This window comes from Alexandromys fortis, unplaced genomic scaffold (genome assembly GCF_014885135.2).
Source record: "Alexandromys fortis isolate MF-2015 unplaced genomic scaffold, M_Fortis_MF-2015_v1.1 scaffold_194, whole genome shotgun sequence".
Lineage (NCBI taxonomy): Eukaryota > Metazoa > Chordata > Mammalia > Rodentia > Cricetidae > Alexandromys > Alexandromys fortis.
In genome coordinates, this window is record NW_026068075.1 from 310,331 (window position 1) to 328,582 (window position 18,252).

Genomic DNA, 18,252 nt, shown 5'->3' on the forward strand with positions numbered 1-18,252 from the left:
TGCTGGGATTATATGCAAGCACCATCGAGCCTGGCTTCACTTCCTGAGACATCTCACTGACCCATTTGCTAGTTTCTTGATGCCTGGGATCATTCTATCTTCCAGAAAGCTTACAAAATATCTTGCTTCTATAATTCAAATTACTAGAAAGTTCACAGTATGTGATATGAAATGTCAATGTTTATGAGATTTATAATCTAATTAAAAAGTCGTGGTAGCATGAACTTAAATATATACATCTCCTCTATATAGAAATTTCACAGTAGCTGAATTATCATTAGACATTACTGTGGGAGAGGAGAAAGGGGTGGAAATTACTCCAAACTCATTATAAAAGACTTCTTGGAAGATGTTTTTTATTGATACTTAATAGATGGTGACGAGCCAGTTTAGTTTGAGGCAAAGATCTAAAGTTTTCTATTGGAAAACTTTTATTAGGAACTCACAAAAGACGTTGTGTTGAGTAGGACAAATGTGGACCTTTAGAACCATAAGGCACTGGAAGACTTTTAAAATGGATACATGGAACTTAAATATTTGATTGGATGGCTCTTTTAGTAGTACCAGTGTGGAAAAACAACTAGGAAAAGCAAGAACTCTGGAAGTAAGTCTCCCCCAAAGTTAAGTACTGCAAATGGTGCTTGCAAGGAAATTGCCTTGTGTGTTTTTTTTTCCTTATGTGAAACAAGATATTGAAGTTGAAACAGAACAGAGTTGTAAAGCTCAGTGCTAATAGGGCTTGCTTAGCCTGCACAAGGCCCTAGGTTCAACCATCAGTAGTGAAGTCATTTTCTGAAGTGCTGATAAAACTCAATGAGTATCTTTTGTGTAAATTCTCACTGTGCCTTTTTCCCTAGTCTAGGGGGATGGATTCCTTGGAAGGAAGCAAGAGGATCAGGGCCAAGAAGTGATGTCATGAGGGTGGAGCATGTGCATGCGTCTGGATTTTTCAGGGAAGTAAGTGGAAGGGGCTAGCTAAATCTGGTTCCCAAGAAGTATATTCACTGAAGAAATTAAGAAGAAAGGCTGGGATTGATGTTTCTTTTTTTTTTTCCAAAAAGCACAGCTATGTATGGTGGCCTATGAATCTCAGCACGCTAGAAGTTGAGGCAAGATCCTGAGTTTGAGTTCAGCCTACATTACATAGAGGTAAGAGAGATAGATAGGGGACAAATTTAATGTGTATGGATATTCAAATTTGTAAAAATTAATTTTGATATGTCCTAGTTTTCCTATTTTTAACCCATTTCCTATTGCAGTTGCTACATATAAAAATGCTGAGACAATCCTGAAGGAAGAGTTGTAGGCTATGTTTAGAGATCGCTCTGCCTGGTTCCAGAAATGACTCAAGGAAGCTTATATTGGTACTTAACAGGAATTAATGTGGGCTGCAGACAGAGCACAGAACGGTGCCAGGAATGAGATGATCCACTTGCTACTAAGGGAGCATAAACTGATTTGGAGCCTGTGATGCCCAATGTGCAAAGCTACTGTCCCATCAGACAGCTCTGAGGGTTGTACAGTTAAAACCTTTGTGCCCACTGCTAGCACATGCCTGAAACTTGGCAGAAGACCTCAAGTTTGAAGAAAGCCTGGGCCACACAGATAAAAGGAAAATAAAAGGAAAAAGAGGAAAGAAAAGAAGGGAGGGAGGAAGGAAGGAAGAAAAGGAAAGAAAAGAAAGTGAGTAGGTCAATTAGGAAAACCGACACACTTTTTAAGGCATTTTACTAAAGGTTTGCTATTCTGTGAAACCAAGAGTTCTAAATCTATGCCCAAAGTTTGAAGATCTTTCCAAAAGGGCTAGTCACTTAGCAGAGCTATGCTTTCTCTGAGGATATTTAAAATTACTGAAGTGGAGGCAGAAGGACCACAAGTTGGAAGCCAGCTTCTCCTATATAGTGAGAATCTATGAAGACTGAAAGAATAGTGGTTGCGAGGTGCTGGGAAGAGGTGGGTAATAAAACTTTATTGTTCATACTTTGTTAAAAAAATTTAAATACAATCAAAATGTACAAAGTAGAAACCAAATTTGTCCTAAAAGTGCACGTTCCAGAGATAACTGCTAACAAACAGTTGGATAAACACATACGATCATGTAAATGTCTTGAACCCTGGGTCTAATTGTTTTGGGACACAGATTATTAGAGAAGCTACTGAGAAGAGGAGAGTGCAGACATAGAAGGAATTTGGGTCTCTGATGACATCACCAACCACTGAATTAACCAATCCTGGAACCTCCTCTGTTACTTGACTTCTTATCATCTTAGTCTCTTCTAACTGGATTTTGTTGCTTCTGTCTACCACGTTGTAATTCATGGTGTCATTCTCCTGGATAACAGCATTTCTGTGCTAATGTAAGCACATACTTACATATGGCTTGCATTAATAATGAAGTGATACTTGGCCACAATAAAAACATATGCCTAGTGCTGTCATAGCAAGTTCAATCAATAAACCTTGAGATACTCATCATTAGGTAAATTAAATGACCTCAGTCCTTTGCAACTGGACTAGTTCTGTAAGATGATTTATTTAAAATACACATTGTATTAGCCTGAAGCTTATGGAAATTGAAGAGTCTATAATTTCTATGGAATTGCATTAAATGCTAGGTACAAGGTTATTGTCTACACATACTACCAGTACTAAAAACCTCTTGGGGCCAGAAAAAGGGTTCAGTTGGTAATGTTTCTTATGCAAGTATGAGGACCTGAGGTCAGATCCACAGCGTGTAGATAAAAGCCAGGGATTATGGCATGCGCCTGTAATCCCAGAGCTGAGAAGACCAGGAAGATCCCCGCAACCTGCTGGTCAGGCAGTCTAACTGAATTGGGGAGCTCCAGGTTCAGTGAGAGACCCTGTCTCAAAGAAACAGAGGAAAGAAAGATCGAGAAAGACACCTGACATTAAACTTCATTCTCCCCAATTATGCATGCACACTTACACACGCACCTACACATACAGCCTTATAAACACACACAAACAAAACATCAAATATTTACTGATCATTCAGTATATGCGCGTGCTATGCTAAATGCTTTATAATGATAGATGTGATTATCAAAAGAAGCTTGTCATGTCAATGTTATCATATTCTCATCCTACAGATGATGCAGTTATGGCACAGAAAAGGTAATTTGGCACCAAACAACTGAGCTGAGCTTATACGTAGTGTTATTAGTGTCCTTGCATTTCTACCCTTCTTCAACAGAAACTGATCTGCCTTAGTTTGATTTCACTCTTTTTCCAATGAAATTGCTTTTACAATTGAGCCCAGGTCCTCTGCAAAGCAACAAATACTCCTAACCACTGAGCCATCTCTCCAGGCCCGTCATCAGCCTTTTGCCATAGTTATTGGAGCAGAGATATCCCACTGAATACTCTTGCATATACCTTTGCCTTCTTCTAATCTACCTTTTATTCTAAAGGCGAGGTAATTAAAAAAAAAAAACTTTTAATGTATGTTATTTTTGAGATAGACTATCATGTAACCCAGATTGGCATTGAAATTGCTGACCTTGTAGCTGAGGATGACTTTGAACTTCTGATCTTTCTGCTTCCACCTCCTGAGCTTTGGGATTGCAGGTATAAAGCATCCTATTCAGTTTAGGTGCTACTGAGGATCAAACCCAGGGATTTTTGTACATGCTACAGGCAAGCACTCTATGAACTGGCTGCATCCTCAGCTCATGAAAACAGGGTGATCTTTAAAGATCTTATTTTTATTAATTAAGTGTACATGTATGTTTGTACATATAAGTGCATTTCTCCCTTGGAGGTCAGAAGAAGACGTCAGACCTCTAGAAACAGGAGTTGTACCGAGAATAAGGATGGGTGCTGGGAACTCCAATCTTCTTAAAGAACAGCAAGTGTTCTTACCCTCTGAGCTTTATCTCTCCAGCCCCTGGGTAAATTTTTTCTTTTGAGACAAGGTTTCTCTCTGCTGTCCGTGCTGTCCTGAAACTTACTTCGAAGATCAGCATGGCCTTGAACTCAGAGAAGTGCCTGCCCCCGCCTCCCGAGTGCTGGGATTAAGGGCGTGCACCACAAAGACCCAAAGAGATTTCTTTCTTTCTTCTTTTCTTTCTTTCTTTTGTTTTGTTTTGTTTTGTTTTGTTTTGCAAGACAGGGTTTCTCTGTGAAACAGTCCTGCCTGTCCTGGAACTCACTCTGTAGACCAGGCCATCCTGGAACCATCCGCTTCTGCCTCCCAACTACTGGGATTAAAGGCACCCGGCCCAAAATGATTTTTCAAAACTGAAAATTTGTTAATAGCAACCACTGCCTTAGAACTCTTTAGTGACTTCTCATTGAGCATAAAATAAGACACAGAATCTTTGGTATGACCTGAATGCAACAAAAAGGTCCTGTATTGTTGCACTGTTGGTTGGTTGGTTGGTTGGTTGGTTTTATGTTTTTAAGACAAAATCTTACAGTGTAGTTTAGTCTGGCCTTGCTCTAGAGCCCAGTCTGCCCTTAAACTCCCAATCTCCCTACTGTGACTTCCCAAGAGCTGGAATTACAGGTATTTGCCACCACACCTCAGTCTATTAGATCCTGCACGAGTGTACTGGTCGCATGACTTCCCAAGAGCTGGAATTACAGGCATGTGCTACCGCAGCTCAGTCTATTAGATCCTGTACTAGTCTACTGGTCACGTGACTTCCCACCTTTATACTGCGAGCTACCTAGTACTCCTTTCAAATAAGCGCATACTTTATTTTCTCCACATTCTATTTCTTTTTTTCCTCCCAGCTCATCAAATATGCTATTTTCTTTTTTGAAATTAAAATATTTAATGTTTTTGAAATTAAAGTGTAATTACATTGTTTTCCTCTTCCCCTTCCTCTCTCCAACCCTTCCCATGCACTCCCATGCTCTCTCTCAAATTCATGGTCTCTATTTCTTTAATGATTGCTTATTTATTAATTTATTATTTGTGCGGGAGTATGTGTATGCCATTGCACATGAGTCAAAGGAAACTTTCAGGAGCCAGTTCTGCCCTTCCTCCATACATGTTCTAGGATCTGAACTCTCAGTCAGACACTGGAGGCAAGGAGAGTAGGGGAGTAGAGAGGGAGCAGAGTAGGAAGGGAGGGGAGGGAGGAGAATGAAAGGAGGTAGGAGGGAAGAAGGAGGGTGAGGGGGCAGGAAGTAGTGGGAGGAAGAGAGGAAGGGGAAGAGGGAAGGAAAGCAAAGGAGGCGGAGAGGAAGGAGAGGGAAAGGGTGTGGTAAGGAAAGGGAAAGGAAGAGGCATTAAGGAGAAAAGGGGGAGTGAAAAAAGATGATGGGGAGGAGAGAGGGAGAGGGGGGATAAAGTGGGAACAAGAGCGGAAGAGAGCGTGAGGAGAAAATGGGAGGATGGAGAAGAAGAGAAAAAGGATGGAGAAGGAGAGGAAAGGAATGGAAAGGAGAAGAATGGAAAGGGTAGGGAAGAGGAGGGGAGGAGGGGAGAAAGGAGAGGGTGGGGCTAAAGAAGGCCGGGAGAGGGGAAGGGCTTGAGGAAGTAGGAGAGGAGGGGAGGAGGATATAGGAAGAAGAGGGAAGTGGGAGGGGGAGAGGGACCAGGTGACTGTGAGGGGAGTGGGAGGGTCAGGAAAGGAGGAGGAGGAGAGGTGGAAGAAAAGGGGGAGGGGATGAGGAATGGGGCAGAAAGAGAGGAGGGAGAAAGAAGGAGATAGATGGGAAAGGGAAGAGGGAAGGAAGACAGAGGCGGAAAGGGGAGTGGGAGAAAGGAGAGGGGAGGTGGAAGAGAGAACGGGGAAGAGGTTAGGGAGAGGGAAGAATGAGGGCAAGGAGATAGGAGAGAATGAAGAAGGATGAAAAGGGGGAGGTTGTAGAAGATAGGGGAGGGGAGAAGAATTGGGGAGCTGGGAAGGGGGTGGAGAAGGGGAGAGGAAGGAGGGGAGGAGGATGGAGAGACAGGAGGGGGAGGAGCTGGGAGGAGGGGAGCAGAGAAGGAGTAGAGGAGGGAGGGGAAAGAGGAGAGGAAGGGCAAGAGGGGAGGTTGAAGAGTAGGTAGGAAGGGAGGGAGAGCGAGAGGAAGAAAAGTGAGTGGGGATGAGAAGGGGAGGATGGGAAGTGGGGAGAAGGAGAGGATGTAGGGAAGAGAATCTGAGGGAGCTAGAGCCGGAAGAAAGGAGCAGTGGTAAGAGGAAAAGAGGGGTAGGAAAGAGGAGGGAGCAAGGAAAAGGAGGTAAGGGAAGAGGGGGTGTGGAGGGAAGAAGTGGAGGAAGAGGAGGCACTGGGGAGGGAAGGTGAGTTAGGGGTCTAGGAGAAGGAAAGAAGGATCAAAATATATAGCTTCCCAATGTTTTATGAGGCTAGCATTACCCAGATCCTCAAGCCAGTAAAAATATCACAAGACAACTGTAGACTAACGCCAAAAGATTTATCCCAGGAATCTGAAGGTGATTCAACATAAGAAAATCTGCATAATACACCCTATTAATAGAACAAAAGGGAAGAACACACAATTATTTCAAATGATACAGAAAAAGTACTACAACAATTCAAACAGGTAGGAGTAGATGGGAGCCTCCTTAGCATGACAAAGGCCCCTCATAGATTAGTCAATGGTGGGAGCCTTGAAAAGCCGCCCACCCTTCTAGCAGCAAGACAAAGGCGTGTGCTTGTTGAAACTAGAGAGGTGGTGATTCAAACTCGGTCTGAAAGCCGAGTGCTGCTCAGAGCATCCTTAAAATAGTTCATTGAATGTTGTGTGAGCAACAATTTACATCACCTAAAAAATTTTTCTTATGATGAATCATTTATTCTTTTGACTTACTGACCTATAGGACTCTTTTCTATTTTCCTAGCTTTAATTAGCAGAAACGGAGCTTATAATTTAGAGATTGCCGGGTAACACTATGAATAGGAAATTCTAACTATGATTCCAGATGAATGGGAGATGAACGTTTAACTAAAAGGGGCTGCAAACTACTTTTAGGAAAGCCTGAGAAGGGAATGGAAACTCGATGACTTTACATATGAGAACATAACTTCGTCTTCAATTCATCAGGGATTTAAAAGCTAATTCGGTTGCAGCTGCAGCAAAGTAATCAGAACAGCGCTGGGTGTGTTTGTTTTCTGTTGGCAATGTTTAGAGAAGCTGTTTCCCAAAGCCAGGACGTTCTAGAAATGCACATTCTCAGGCTCCGTCCCAGACCTTGTGAGTCAGAAACCCTGAGAAGAGAGACCTAGCCGTGTTTTAACAAGCCATCCATGCTCCACACTCAAGTCTGAGGGCCACCAAGGAGACGAAGAAGCGTGTCTCCCACAGGGATGGCCCAGGAAGCATTTTCTTACCAAAGCACGGAGATTCAGAAATGGTGAGCTGTTCCTTCTCATTCTTAAGTTGTCCACTTGGAATCCCCGTGAGTTATCACTAAGACAAAAGAAAACATGTGCCTTATAAAATCCATTACCAACTCTTCAAAGAAATACAACTTATGGTTAAAGAGGAACACTGAGCGCAAATGGTGGCGACATCTGTGTGGATGTTTACACACACACACACATACACAAAGAGAGAGAGAGAGAGAGACAGAGACAGAGACAGAGACAGAGACAGAGACAGAGAGACAGAGACAGACAGAGAGAGACAGAGAGGCTTACTCATCCAAGCTTAAACAAGTTTCATTGTAAGGTAAGAAATTCTCAGATACGCCATTTTATCCCTAAGTGTTCTCCTGAAAATAAGCATAATTTTCTGTAACCTTGGAAATACACCGCTTTTTTGTGTAAACCTGTAACTTATTTAATTTTAGGGTCGGAGCTATAATGTACAAGCACAAATTCTCAATGGCTGAACTGTTACATAAAGAACCACAACCAACAGCAGGGCTCAAAGAAACAGATGTCGGCAGGTCAGCATTGCCCTGCCCTGTTAAAATGGTTTTGAATTCATTGTGTACTCTAAAGAGGTTTCACATCTTTTTTTTTTTTAAAAAAAAATCAAACTCAGTATTTCCAGCTTCAGTTAAAAATTTGCAAGTTTGTGCAACACTGGACCACATTCCCACACCATAAACAAGGGCAGCCAACCACCACGCACTAAAAATGGCATCTGTGTTCCCAGCTTGACAGTTGTCTACATAGGCGATCTCAGTCCTAGTCACCTTATCACCCAGAAGAAGCCATCTTTTACTTTTTATGTTTCTTTTTATCATAATTTCTCAGTTTAACTCCCAAGAAGTCACAGAAAGAATACAAAACGATTCCCGTGTATCATTTATTCAGCTCTCTCTACCGACTCAAAGAAATCATCTTTAGCCAGGAGTGGTGTACATGTCTATAATCCCAGCACTTGGGAAACTGAGGCAGGAGAACCAGGAATTCAATGCCAGTCTTAGCTACGGAGTGAATTTGAGGCTAGCCCCTAGGCTATATGAAACCTTGTCTCCCTCTCTCTCTCTCTCTCTCTCTCTCTCTCTCTCTCTCTCTCTCTCAAAAAGAAACATTTCCAACACCTTCTTGCTGCTTATATCCAATCAAGCGCCAGTCATTTAGGCTGTACCCCCTACACTCTATTTTCTGTCCATCTTCTTTTTAGGATCGTTGCCAAAAACCACTTCAAAGCATTTTTCCTTATACACAAACTGCACAATAGTCTCTTTGGCCTCCTCACCTCTGTTCTTTCCCTATTTCAAGCTATTTAGCAGACTGCCGGGGTCACCTTCCTAAAGAACAGCTTGCTCTCTAGCTCACAATTTTCAGAGGCTATTATCTGCCACATTCAGGGCGTTATTATGACATTCAAAGCCCTCCGCAGTCTGGCTACAGACTTTTGGGTTTCAGGGACTAAGAAAATTTTAGAACGAAATCTAGACACAAACATAGCTTCTCTGGTTTTCTTTTGTCCAGTATAGCACAGTGAAGTGAGCAGAGTTCACAGCAACCTAGCCTGTACTTTAGAGCCAGACAAGAGGGGAACTTACGGGCTACAGACACAAAGCCGGTGAGACTTGGAAACACTGCTACTCTTATGTGATCGGTATACATTACATACATATATTGAAATATACAGAGTGACAAATGTAAGTATTGGTGTTAATCTGAACTTTATAAAGCTGTAAGGAAATTGGATTAGCAGCCACCTTAATTGGATTATGAAACATCATCCATATGTATTGAATGAGATTGCTGTACCCCACAATTGTGTAAATTAATAGTTCATTTTAAATACGATTGCTGACCACTATCATTCATTTTATCTATTATTTTACTGTGATGGTGGGGAGTGGAGCCAGTGCCCAGTATGTGGTAGCTCGACCATTGAACTATATTCTCAGCCCTCCTTTGACTCACTGTTACCTAGGTCGGTCTGAATTTCGTCTCACAGCTTAGGTAGGACATGAACTTGAAATTCTCCTGCCTCGGTCTTCTACATAGCTAAGAGTAATAGGCCACCAGGCCCATTGGATATTTTACTTGCGAAAAGGTCGCATGTTATGTGAGGGACAAAGAACCCTAGAGTACAAAACAGTCCTGCCTGGGAAGGAACAATTGGCAACTGCCTTATAGATTTAAGTATGTCGAAGTTTCAACTAAAAATAGATTAGTGGGAGGAAAAGACCTTTGCTTAAGATCAACAGATCATTAGAGGAGCAGGCAAACATTTAAAGCCAGCGCTACACACAGATTTGACCGTTCAGCTGTCTACATAAACCTATGCTTGTCTATTTCCAGGCTTATTCCGTATACTTGAAATGCTACCTAAGCTCTTCATTCCTATATTTTCTTTGCCTCCTTTAATTTTGGTTTGTTTCAGGTAGGGTCCTATGAAGTTGAGGCCTGTCTCCACCTCTTTGTGTAGCCAAGGTTGACTTCGAACCCCTGATTGTCCTGCATTCACCTCCCAAGTTTCGGAGTGCTAAGATTATAGTTTGCATAATACCCAGCTGACTTCTCCTTCCTCCTCCTCTTTCTGTACTTGTGTGCATTCCCATTCTCTCTCTCTCTCTCTCCCACATACACCACATACACACCTGTGTGTTGATCTTTAAAAACAGTCTCTCACTATGTAACCAAAGCTGGCCTTGAGCTCACTGAACTCTGGAACTCCACTTCCAGAATGCTAGGATTACAGGCATGGGCCACCACACGTAGCTGTCCTCTAACTTGGAACAAAGCAGAGGCAATATAACTGGATCATGTTCACATGTCCCATATCAAATGTCAGTATACAACTTATCTAAGCAACAGTAGCTCTGTGTTAATTATTCCTGAAACAATCCCTTAGTAGGATGAGTACTATTCTTCTAGGTTAGTAAGAATTCAATAAACTAGGTAGTGGATAAACATTGAAAGCACCACACAGTAAATATTAAGGCTTTGGGGACATAAAAATTCTCTTCTATGTCACTGTAGAATGAAGCCAGAGGGCTGTAGAGGGGGAAGTCATTGGCAGGGAGTCCAAAATACTTAATATTTAAAGGTTTTGTTTTGTTTGTGTGAGTAGGGCCTCACTATATAGACCTGGCTGACATCAAAATTGCTATGTAGTCCAGGCTGGCCTTGAACTCACAGCAACTCTTTTGACTCGGCCTGCTACATCCTGTGATTACAGGAAGATGGCATCTGGTTAAGCAAAGGTTTCTGTATATGTTTGTCTGTGTGTGGTGATGGGGATCGATCCCAAGGTCCCATACATGCTAGGGAAACAGTTTACCAGAGAGTTACACCCCTATCTCAATTTCTAATCATTTAAAGAAAGGCCAGAAGAAAAAACAATTAAAACCTTCAGAGCTAGTTCCAGGACAGGCTCCAAAGCTACAGAGAAAACCTGTGTCAAAAAAAACCCTTATTTTTAAATATAGTATTAAAAACTACCTTAAATATAGTGAAGTGCTTAGTCTTACTTCAACTTGATATGCCATGTTTTGTTAATTTGATACTCATGGGAGACCTGCCCTTTCCTGAACAGAAAGGAAGGAGTGGATTGGGGGATGGGAATAGAGGGGATGGGGGAGAGACTGAGAGGAGAGGTGGAAGGGGAAACTGTAACTGGGTTATAAATTAATTTTAAAAAAAAAACTATCTTAAATATAGTATTTCTATTATATACTTTGAATGTAGTATTGACGCTAGGTGTGGTAGCGCATGCCTCTAATCACAACACTTAGGAGGTGGAGGCAAGAGATTACCAGTTGGAACACAGCCTGTTCTATAAGACTCTGTCAAAAGTTTTGACATTGGCTGTTAAGTGAATGAACTGGAGACTGAGAGTATAAAGAACTCATGATGATCCTTCGGTCCCAGTCTTCAGGGGCCAGGATTATGAGCCTGAACCACCACACTCAGCTGTCCACACCTTTGACATAACACGGGAATCACGTGTGACATGCCTGAAGTCAGAGACCTGCCTATGTGAGGGCTTGTTTTCGTTTATAGCATATTGAGTGAGTTAGGGTGCAGTCAGAGACTTGCTCAGAAGGGAGAATTGGTCTAAAGTACGATTACACTGACCCTTAGTCAAATTCATTCCCCTCTCGTATTCCCAGTTCATATGCACCACGCTCCCTTACTCAGGCCTCAAATTCCTAGTGTCCTTCTGCTTTCCAGGCTATGCATAGCAGTGAACGACTCTATCTACAGCTTGCCAAACACATGTTTGTCAAGTGATTTTCTCATTTGGCATCAAATTCCATGTGTAGAAAAGTCCATTCTCTTGCAGCCTTACTTACAGAAGGGAATTTCCTAAATGTGAACTCTTCAAAACAGTATTACTGTCAAGGTCGTGGGCTGAGGCTATGGTTCACTGGTACTGAGCTTTCCTAGTATGTTTGAGGTTCTAGGTTCGATTCCTGAGAATCTCAAAACAAACAAATCAAAATACCCTGTTGTGCTTTATGTGCATCATGTATTAGTAAAAGTGCCAATGTCAAAAGTTTTGATGAGGTGAAATGATGAGAGCCAGGTTCAGTGAGAGGCCCTGCTTCAAAAGCGTGGAGTGAATAGAGGAAGATACCAACACTGACACGCGAAAGAATGATAGAGATACGCTATTTCTCCAGAGTCTCCTCTTTGTTCACAGGACTAAAGGGTTTTATTTAATATTAATATGCAATTAGAGATAAACTTCATAGCTTTAATGCATAAAGTAACATTTATACAGAAAATTGAAAGTTTATGGTAATTTATCTGGGAGGCACAAAAGAAACAAAGCTTACCATTTAAGCTAGTCTGGCTGGCTGGCTAACAAGTCCCTGCAATCTCCCTGTCTGTGGACCCCAAGTGCTAGAGTTGCGGGTCTTTACTGCCGTGCCTGGCTTTAACTGTGGACTCTGGGGATCTGAACTCAGAACTTCATGCTTGCGTGTCAAGCAATGTACCCACCGAACTACCTTTCCAGCCCCCAGAGAAAAGTGTGATGTCACTGTGGTGGTTTGAGTGAGAACGGCCCCACTGGCTCTTATGTGTGAACACTTGGTCCCCATTTGGTGGAATTGTTTGGGGAGAATTAAGAGGTGTGGCTTTGTTGAAAGAGGTGTGCTACTGGGGGCGGGGATACAGTTTTGAAGTTTCAAGACTGAAGTCATTCCCAGTATGGCTCTTTCATTCTGCTTTCTGGTTGTGTCTCAAGATGTGAGCTCTCAGCTCTGCTCCAGTGACATGCTTGCCTGCCTGCAATGATCCCAAACTCTAAGCCTCTGAAACCATCAGCTCCAAATTAAATATTTCTTTTCTAAGTTTCCTTGGTCACGGTGCTTTTTCCACAGCAATAAGAAATAAGTAAGACAACCACCTATATATTACTTATCTGCCCATATATCATATGTGCTTTGCACAAAAAAGTAAAATACACGTCTCAACCAATTATTTCCTCTTTTATGGCTAGGGATATTACCCACTGAGCATGCATAAACAAGATATATCTCCAAATGTATTTGCTTGACAACTATTTCCATCTTCCGTGTGCAGGAGACAAAGGCCAAACAAAGGGGGAGAAGACAGCTGGGAAAGTGAAAAGGCAATAGTCATAACACATCTGGAGGCACAGGTGGAGGGATGTTCAGCTTCTTCAAAGGAGTGGCTACGAGAAAAAGTGAAATTACAAAAATGTCATGTTCCACACCAACTGGTGGCGCTAACTGGGTCCAAGCAGACCTGTCAGAAGAGAATGTTCAGGTTCAGGTATGTGTTAAGCTGAGATGGGATAGAGTGGGGTGAATGTTGTCCATCGGTTTGGCTCATCCACTCCTTCTTCTCCACTAGGCTGAGGTGGAGTCTAGACACCAAAAATATGGAAGATGCCTATAAGACCTCGATAAATAAAAACAAGGAAATTCTACCAGGTGTCATTTTGTCCAACACCCCCTTTTTGCCATCAGGTATGTCTACCCTGCTCACCCGAATCCATTGCTCAATGGGATACTGCCGGATCTTCTAAAGAGGCTGGCATCTATCGTGGTGGGATCTGGTGGCAGACCTAAATCCACTTCCATTTTCTCCTTTGCCACATCAGTGTTGAGGACAAAGCCACTACTTAGTTGGAAATTTTGAAGGGTGTCTGGCTCTTGTTGATTGAAGAACACATCGCTGTCTTGGTCCATAGACACTGTAAGGAGAAATGCAAATGGGGGAAGGGGAGAGAGCCCTTAGATGAGTAGAGGCACTCAGCTTTAAGCCCTAATGTCCCTAACACTGTGAACATAAACCTGGGCAGGACTGGCCTCAAACCTTCTAGTCCCCACTTGGACCCCTAATTGCTGATGCAAACGGCTCAGTGAATTCTCCTCTCTTATTTTTCTAATCCATGGCAACAAGGAACTGTCAAAACAAAAACTATAGATTAACCATCCTGAGAAAACAAGGGCAGTTACACCTCCACCAGCTTCTTTTGTCCAGCCAAACAATGCACAGTAACTAAGCAAGCAATTAGCATCCTTTATGACTCCAGCCAGACTCAGGAGCAGCAGTGGCGTGCATGTGCCGTACAGGAACAGCCTTCCCACGGCTCTCCTTTCCCCTGTGCTCACCAGGAAGGGTGCTGTGCTAAAGGGTATTTATCTGCTCCTATGCTGACTATGCCACTCAGGAAAGAAGCGAAAGGAGTCAGTTATTTAGGAAGACTTTGCCTTCTGCCCTATATTTCAGTTTTCCCGGGACTGGCCTGTCTTCTTTTATGACTAAAAGCAACAAGCTTGCTTAAGGGCATGTATGTTTCCTATAACAGCAGTCAAACTACACCCTTGTAACTGAAAAACACAATGAAAGTTCGAATGGGGGGTGGGGGTGGGAAGAGCAAAACGCTGTGTTTATGATTTTGGCTTTGATAAATCACTTTCGCAACTGAAGCAAATGTGCAGATAAAACATCATTTTCAACTTTTTTATGATAATCCTATATGAATATTTACAGTGCATTGAATCTGACTATTAGTCCAAGTCCTCAGCGGTTGTACAGACATAACAGTAAAGTTTATTTTTTAAAGCAAGCATCTCAGAATACATCCAAATCAATGTTTCTGCTATTGGTAGTATTGGTGCTTATACTCCTTTTAACGTCGATTCTACTTTACCTCTGCTTCCGCAGCTCACAACACGTAACTTCTCATTTAGAATTTTTTAGTACCATTTAAAGAGCCCTCCTCAGGGCTAAAACCTTAACTTCATGCTAATAATATTGGAGGTTTTGTTTGTTTGTTAGTTTTTTTTTTTATTTATGAGACAAGGTCTCGTGCTGTAGCCCAAGCTTACCTGCGACTTACCCTGTAGCACAGGCTAGCCTTGATCTTGTAGCAATCCAACTACCTTAGCCTCTTGAATGTTTAGCAGCATGAGCCACCATGCCCTCGTTTGATTTTGTGTTTGCCTGTGTGTGCTTTTGTGTGTGTGGAGGGGTAAGGAGTACTGGGGATTGGACCTAGAGCATGGTGCATGCTGGGCAAATGCCTCACTGCCTGGCTATAACTTCAGCATGTTAGTAATAGTGTGAAGCTACAATTTTAGGAAACATATAGAATTGGTAGAAAAATGTAAATTAACCTAGTGAAATGGGATTTTTAAAATTAAAATAGCTCTAATATTCAAATATCACTTTGGAGTTTACAAAATGTTTTCACATGTCTCAATTGGCTCAATCAACAGCCTTGTTCAGCTCATCAGTGGTGAGCTTAAACTAATGGAATTGTCTTGAGATAGTTTGTGAAAAGTTATGACATGTAAGATCATAATCACTTATTTTTCATTCATTCTGGGAATAGAATAAGAAAAACTTGATTATGCTGCCAGAATTAAATTATCTAAATCCCAGACATGAGGATGATTTGGAGTCTCCATTCCTGATGTAAGACAGGTTAATAATAGCTCCCATTTATTGGGCACTTATGTGCCTGGTACTATTCTAACCACTTTAAATATGTGATCACATTTAAAGCTTACAATAATTCTGTGAGGTAGGCACCATCACAATGCCCTGATTTCAAAGGAAAGAACCGAAGCCCAGAGGGTTATTCAAATTCCAACTACTAAGTGGCAAAGAGAAGATTCCTCAGCCTTTCTGGTTTGGTAAAAACATAATAGAAGAGGCACTTCTGAATGCTTGTCTGAACCCTATTTCTATACTCACAAACACTCACTACCTATTTATTAAATTACTATATGAATACATGCAAATTTAAATAACCTCTATATGGTAGTTTGAGTGTCATTGGCCCCATAAGCCCATAGGGAGTGGCACTATTAGGAGATGTGGTTTTGTTGGAGTGGGTGTGACCTTGTTGGAGAAAGTGTGTCACTGTGGGGGTGGGCTTTGAGGTCTCAGATATGGCCATGCCATGCCCAGTGCCTCAGTTCAGCTCCTGTTGCCTTCTGATCAAGATATAGCCTGCATCATGTCTGCCTGCACGCTGTCATGCTCCCCATCATAATGAGTATGGACTGAACCTCTGAAACTGGAAGCAAGCCACCACAATTACATGTTCTCCTGATGAGTGGCTGTGCTCATGGTATCTCTTCACAGCAACAGAAACCCTAACTAAGATACTATATTTTGTAGTCATCTCATAAAATATATACATCACTACTATTTTACAGTACCTAGAGATCTCAAAAGAGTAATGATACATAACTTGGTGCCAGTAGAATCCAGTTTACCACCCATAATCTGAAAGGCATTGTTATAATTCCCTGGGTATGTGGAAAGTGTATAGAATATGTCTGCTAAGGTGATGAGAGCAAGCCAAGACAAGGGTAGTACTTAAGGACAGAAGAGAGGACAGCGTGGCCAAAACCACGGAGTGCGCAAGAGGACAAAAGGCTCTCGCCTGCATATTAATTTTCATGTAATACACTAATATTCTTGGGGGTGATTTGTTTTTGTTCTTGTCTTTTCTTTTGAGACAAGAGTTTCTCTGTGCAGCAGCTCCTGTAGACCAGGCTGGCCTCGAACTCAGAGAGATCCTCCTGCCTCTACCTCTCAAGTGCTGGGATTAAAGGTATGTACCACCACTGCCCCCCGGGGGGCTGATATATTTTAATGACTGCATTTTTAATAAATAGATTAAGTTTCATACACCCAAGCATTTCAGATCACTTTTAAAAATCTAAATGCAGTGAGAATATGCCATTGAAATGCAATAACTAAGAAATAAGGATAGTATAATAACAAGAAAAGAGAATTGGGGGCTGTTTATAGAAAAGGGGTGGCACACATCAAAGGAAGGCTTGAGTGAAACCGTGTTTCTCGGACATGAAAGGACAGTTATACTCATGAGGTCACAGCAACTGAGACTGCCTGCCCAGAGCAAGCCAGTCAACATTCCAGCGTGGAGGAAGGAGGGCCTCACCAACTCCCACCCCTTACTGAAGAGCTACTGACAATTCATGGCTGCTGAGGGAGAATCCGTGTTCTTCAGCAATGTGGTCCCTGGCAGAATGACCATGCTTTGATGGCTGGCCTCTCACCTGTATGAAGAGGGAGGGGCAGTACTAACTGGACTCAGTGGGTTGTAACAAATAAGATGCTTTGATGTTGGGAGGGGCCCAGGGGGTGAGACAGTCTTGGGAAGAGCTAAGGGGAGGGGTAGTGTATGAGTATAATCAAAATACATTGAACATATCTATGAAATTCTCAAATGATTAATCAAGAACATTATACTTAAAATATAAACTGAAAAGGGTGGCACAGAAATATGAAATGACTAACCATATAAGATGGCAATGATTCTATTACTCAAAGAGGGGGACTTCTCTTTCACAAGAGAAGATTTACATCCCAGAAAATGAAAATCTTTAAAGACATAGACAGGACTCAGTACATCTACAAGTGAGAATATCAAAAGGATCAAGTACTGTAGTAATATTTCATTTGTATGTTAATAAATAAAACTTGGTGAAGATCAGAATGCAGAGAAGCCACACTAGCCAGCCATAGAGGCCAGGCTGTGGTAGCACACACCTTTAATCCCAGCAGCTACATCAGTTAGCCATAGAGGCCAGGCTGTGGTGGCACACACCTTTCATCCCAGCACCCACATTAGTTAGCCATAGAGTCCAGGCTGTGGTGGTTCATGCCTTTAAGCCCAGCACTAGAGCGGAATATAAAGTGGGGTGAGACAGGAACTCACTCTCAGACTGAAGACTTCAAAGAAGTAAGAGCTCTCCAGTGGCTTGGCTGCTCTGCTTTTTTCATCTTCAGCTTGAACCCCAATATCTGTCTCTGGGTTTTATTATTCATGACACAATACTACAAAGCCAGAGGAATTCTATATACTATAAAGGCAAATATGGCATCTAAAGAGGGTTTCTTACTTCTTTTTTTTTTTTTTTTTTTTTTTTTTTGGTTTTTCGAGACAAGGTTTCTCTGTAGCTTTGGTGCCTGTCCCAGGACTAGCTCTTTTAGACCAGGCTGGCCTCGAACTCCCAGAGATCTGCCTGTCTCTGCCTCCCGAGTGCCGGGATTAAAGGCGTGCCCCACCACCGCCTGGCTGGTTTCTTACTTCTTTCTAGCTATACATTAATACACTCACCGTCAGTGTCTTCTCTTCCACCACAGGCCATACTCTCAGATCAATGGTTTGCTTGGACCTTTAGCTTAAAACTTATACTATCTTCTGCTTTGTCCCAGTCTGCTGCCTACTTGCCAGTGGCTTCACCTGAAAAAGTGTCCCACCTTTTTCATAATCATGTCATAATCAGACATGCCATAATCATAGCCTTACTTGGTAGGTAGCCATAGCAACCTTAAAGTTACAGTTGAACCTTTAGTTCCCACAAGAGCAAGTCAAAGGGAAGTTAAATCCCT

At 42.1% G+C, this 18,252-nt stretch overlaps 1 protein-coding gene across 1 annotated transcript in view; it reads right to left on the reverse strand.

The window, feature by feature from the left end:
• The window catches only part of LOC126488294 (uncharacterized), a 68,166-nt gene that overhangs the window by 47,090 nt on the left and 2,824 nt on the right, over positions 1-18,252 (reverse strand). The window contains exons 2-3 of the mRNA XM_050121684.1: positions 13,357-13,564; positions 7,312-7,390 (exon numbers count right to left, since the gene is read on the reverse strand). Of these exons, the coding sequence (XP_049977641.1) occupies positions 7,312-7,390; positions 13,357-13,564 (287 nt within the window). The remainder of the gene's footprint in view (positions 1-7,311; positions 7,391-13,356; positions 13,565-18,252) is intronic.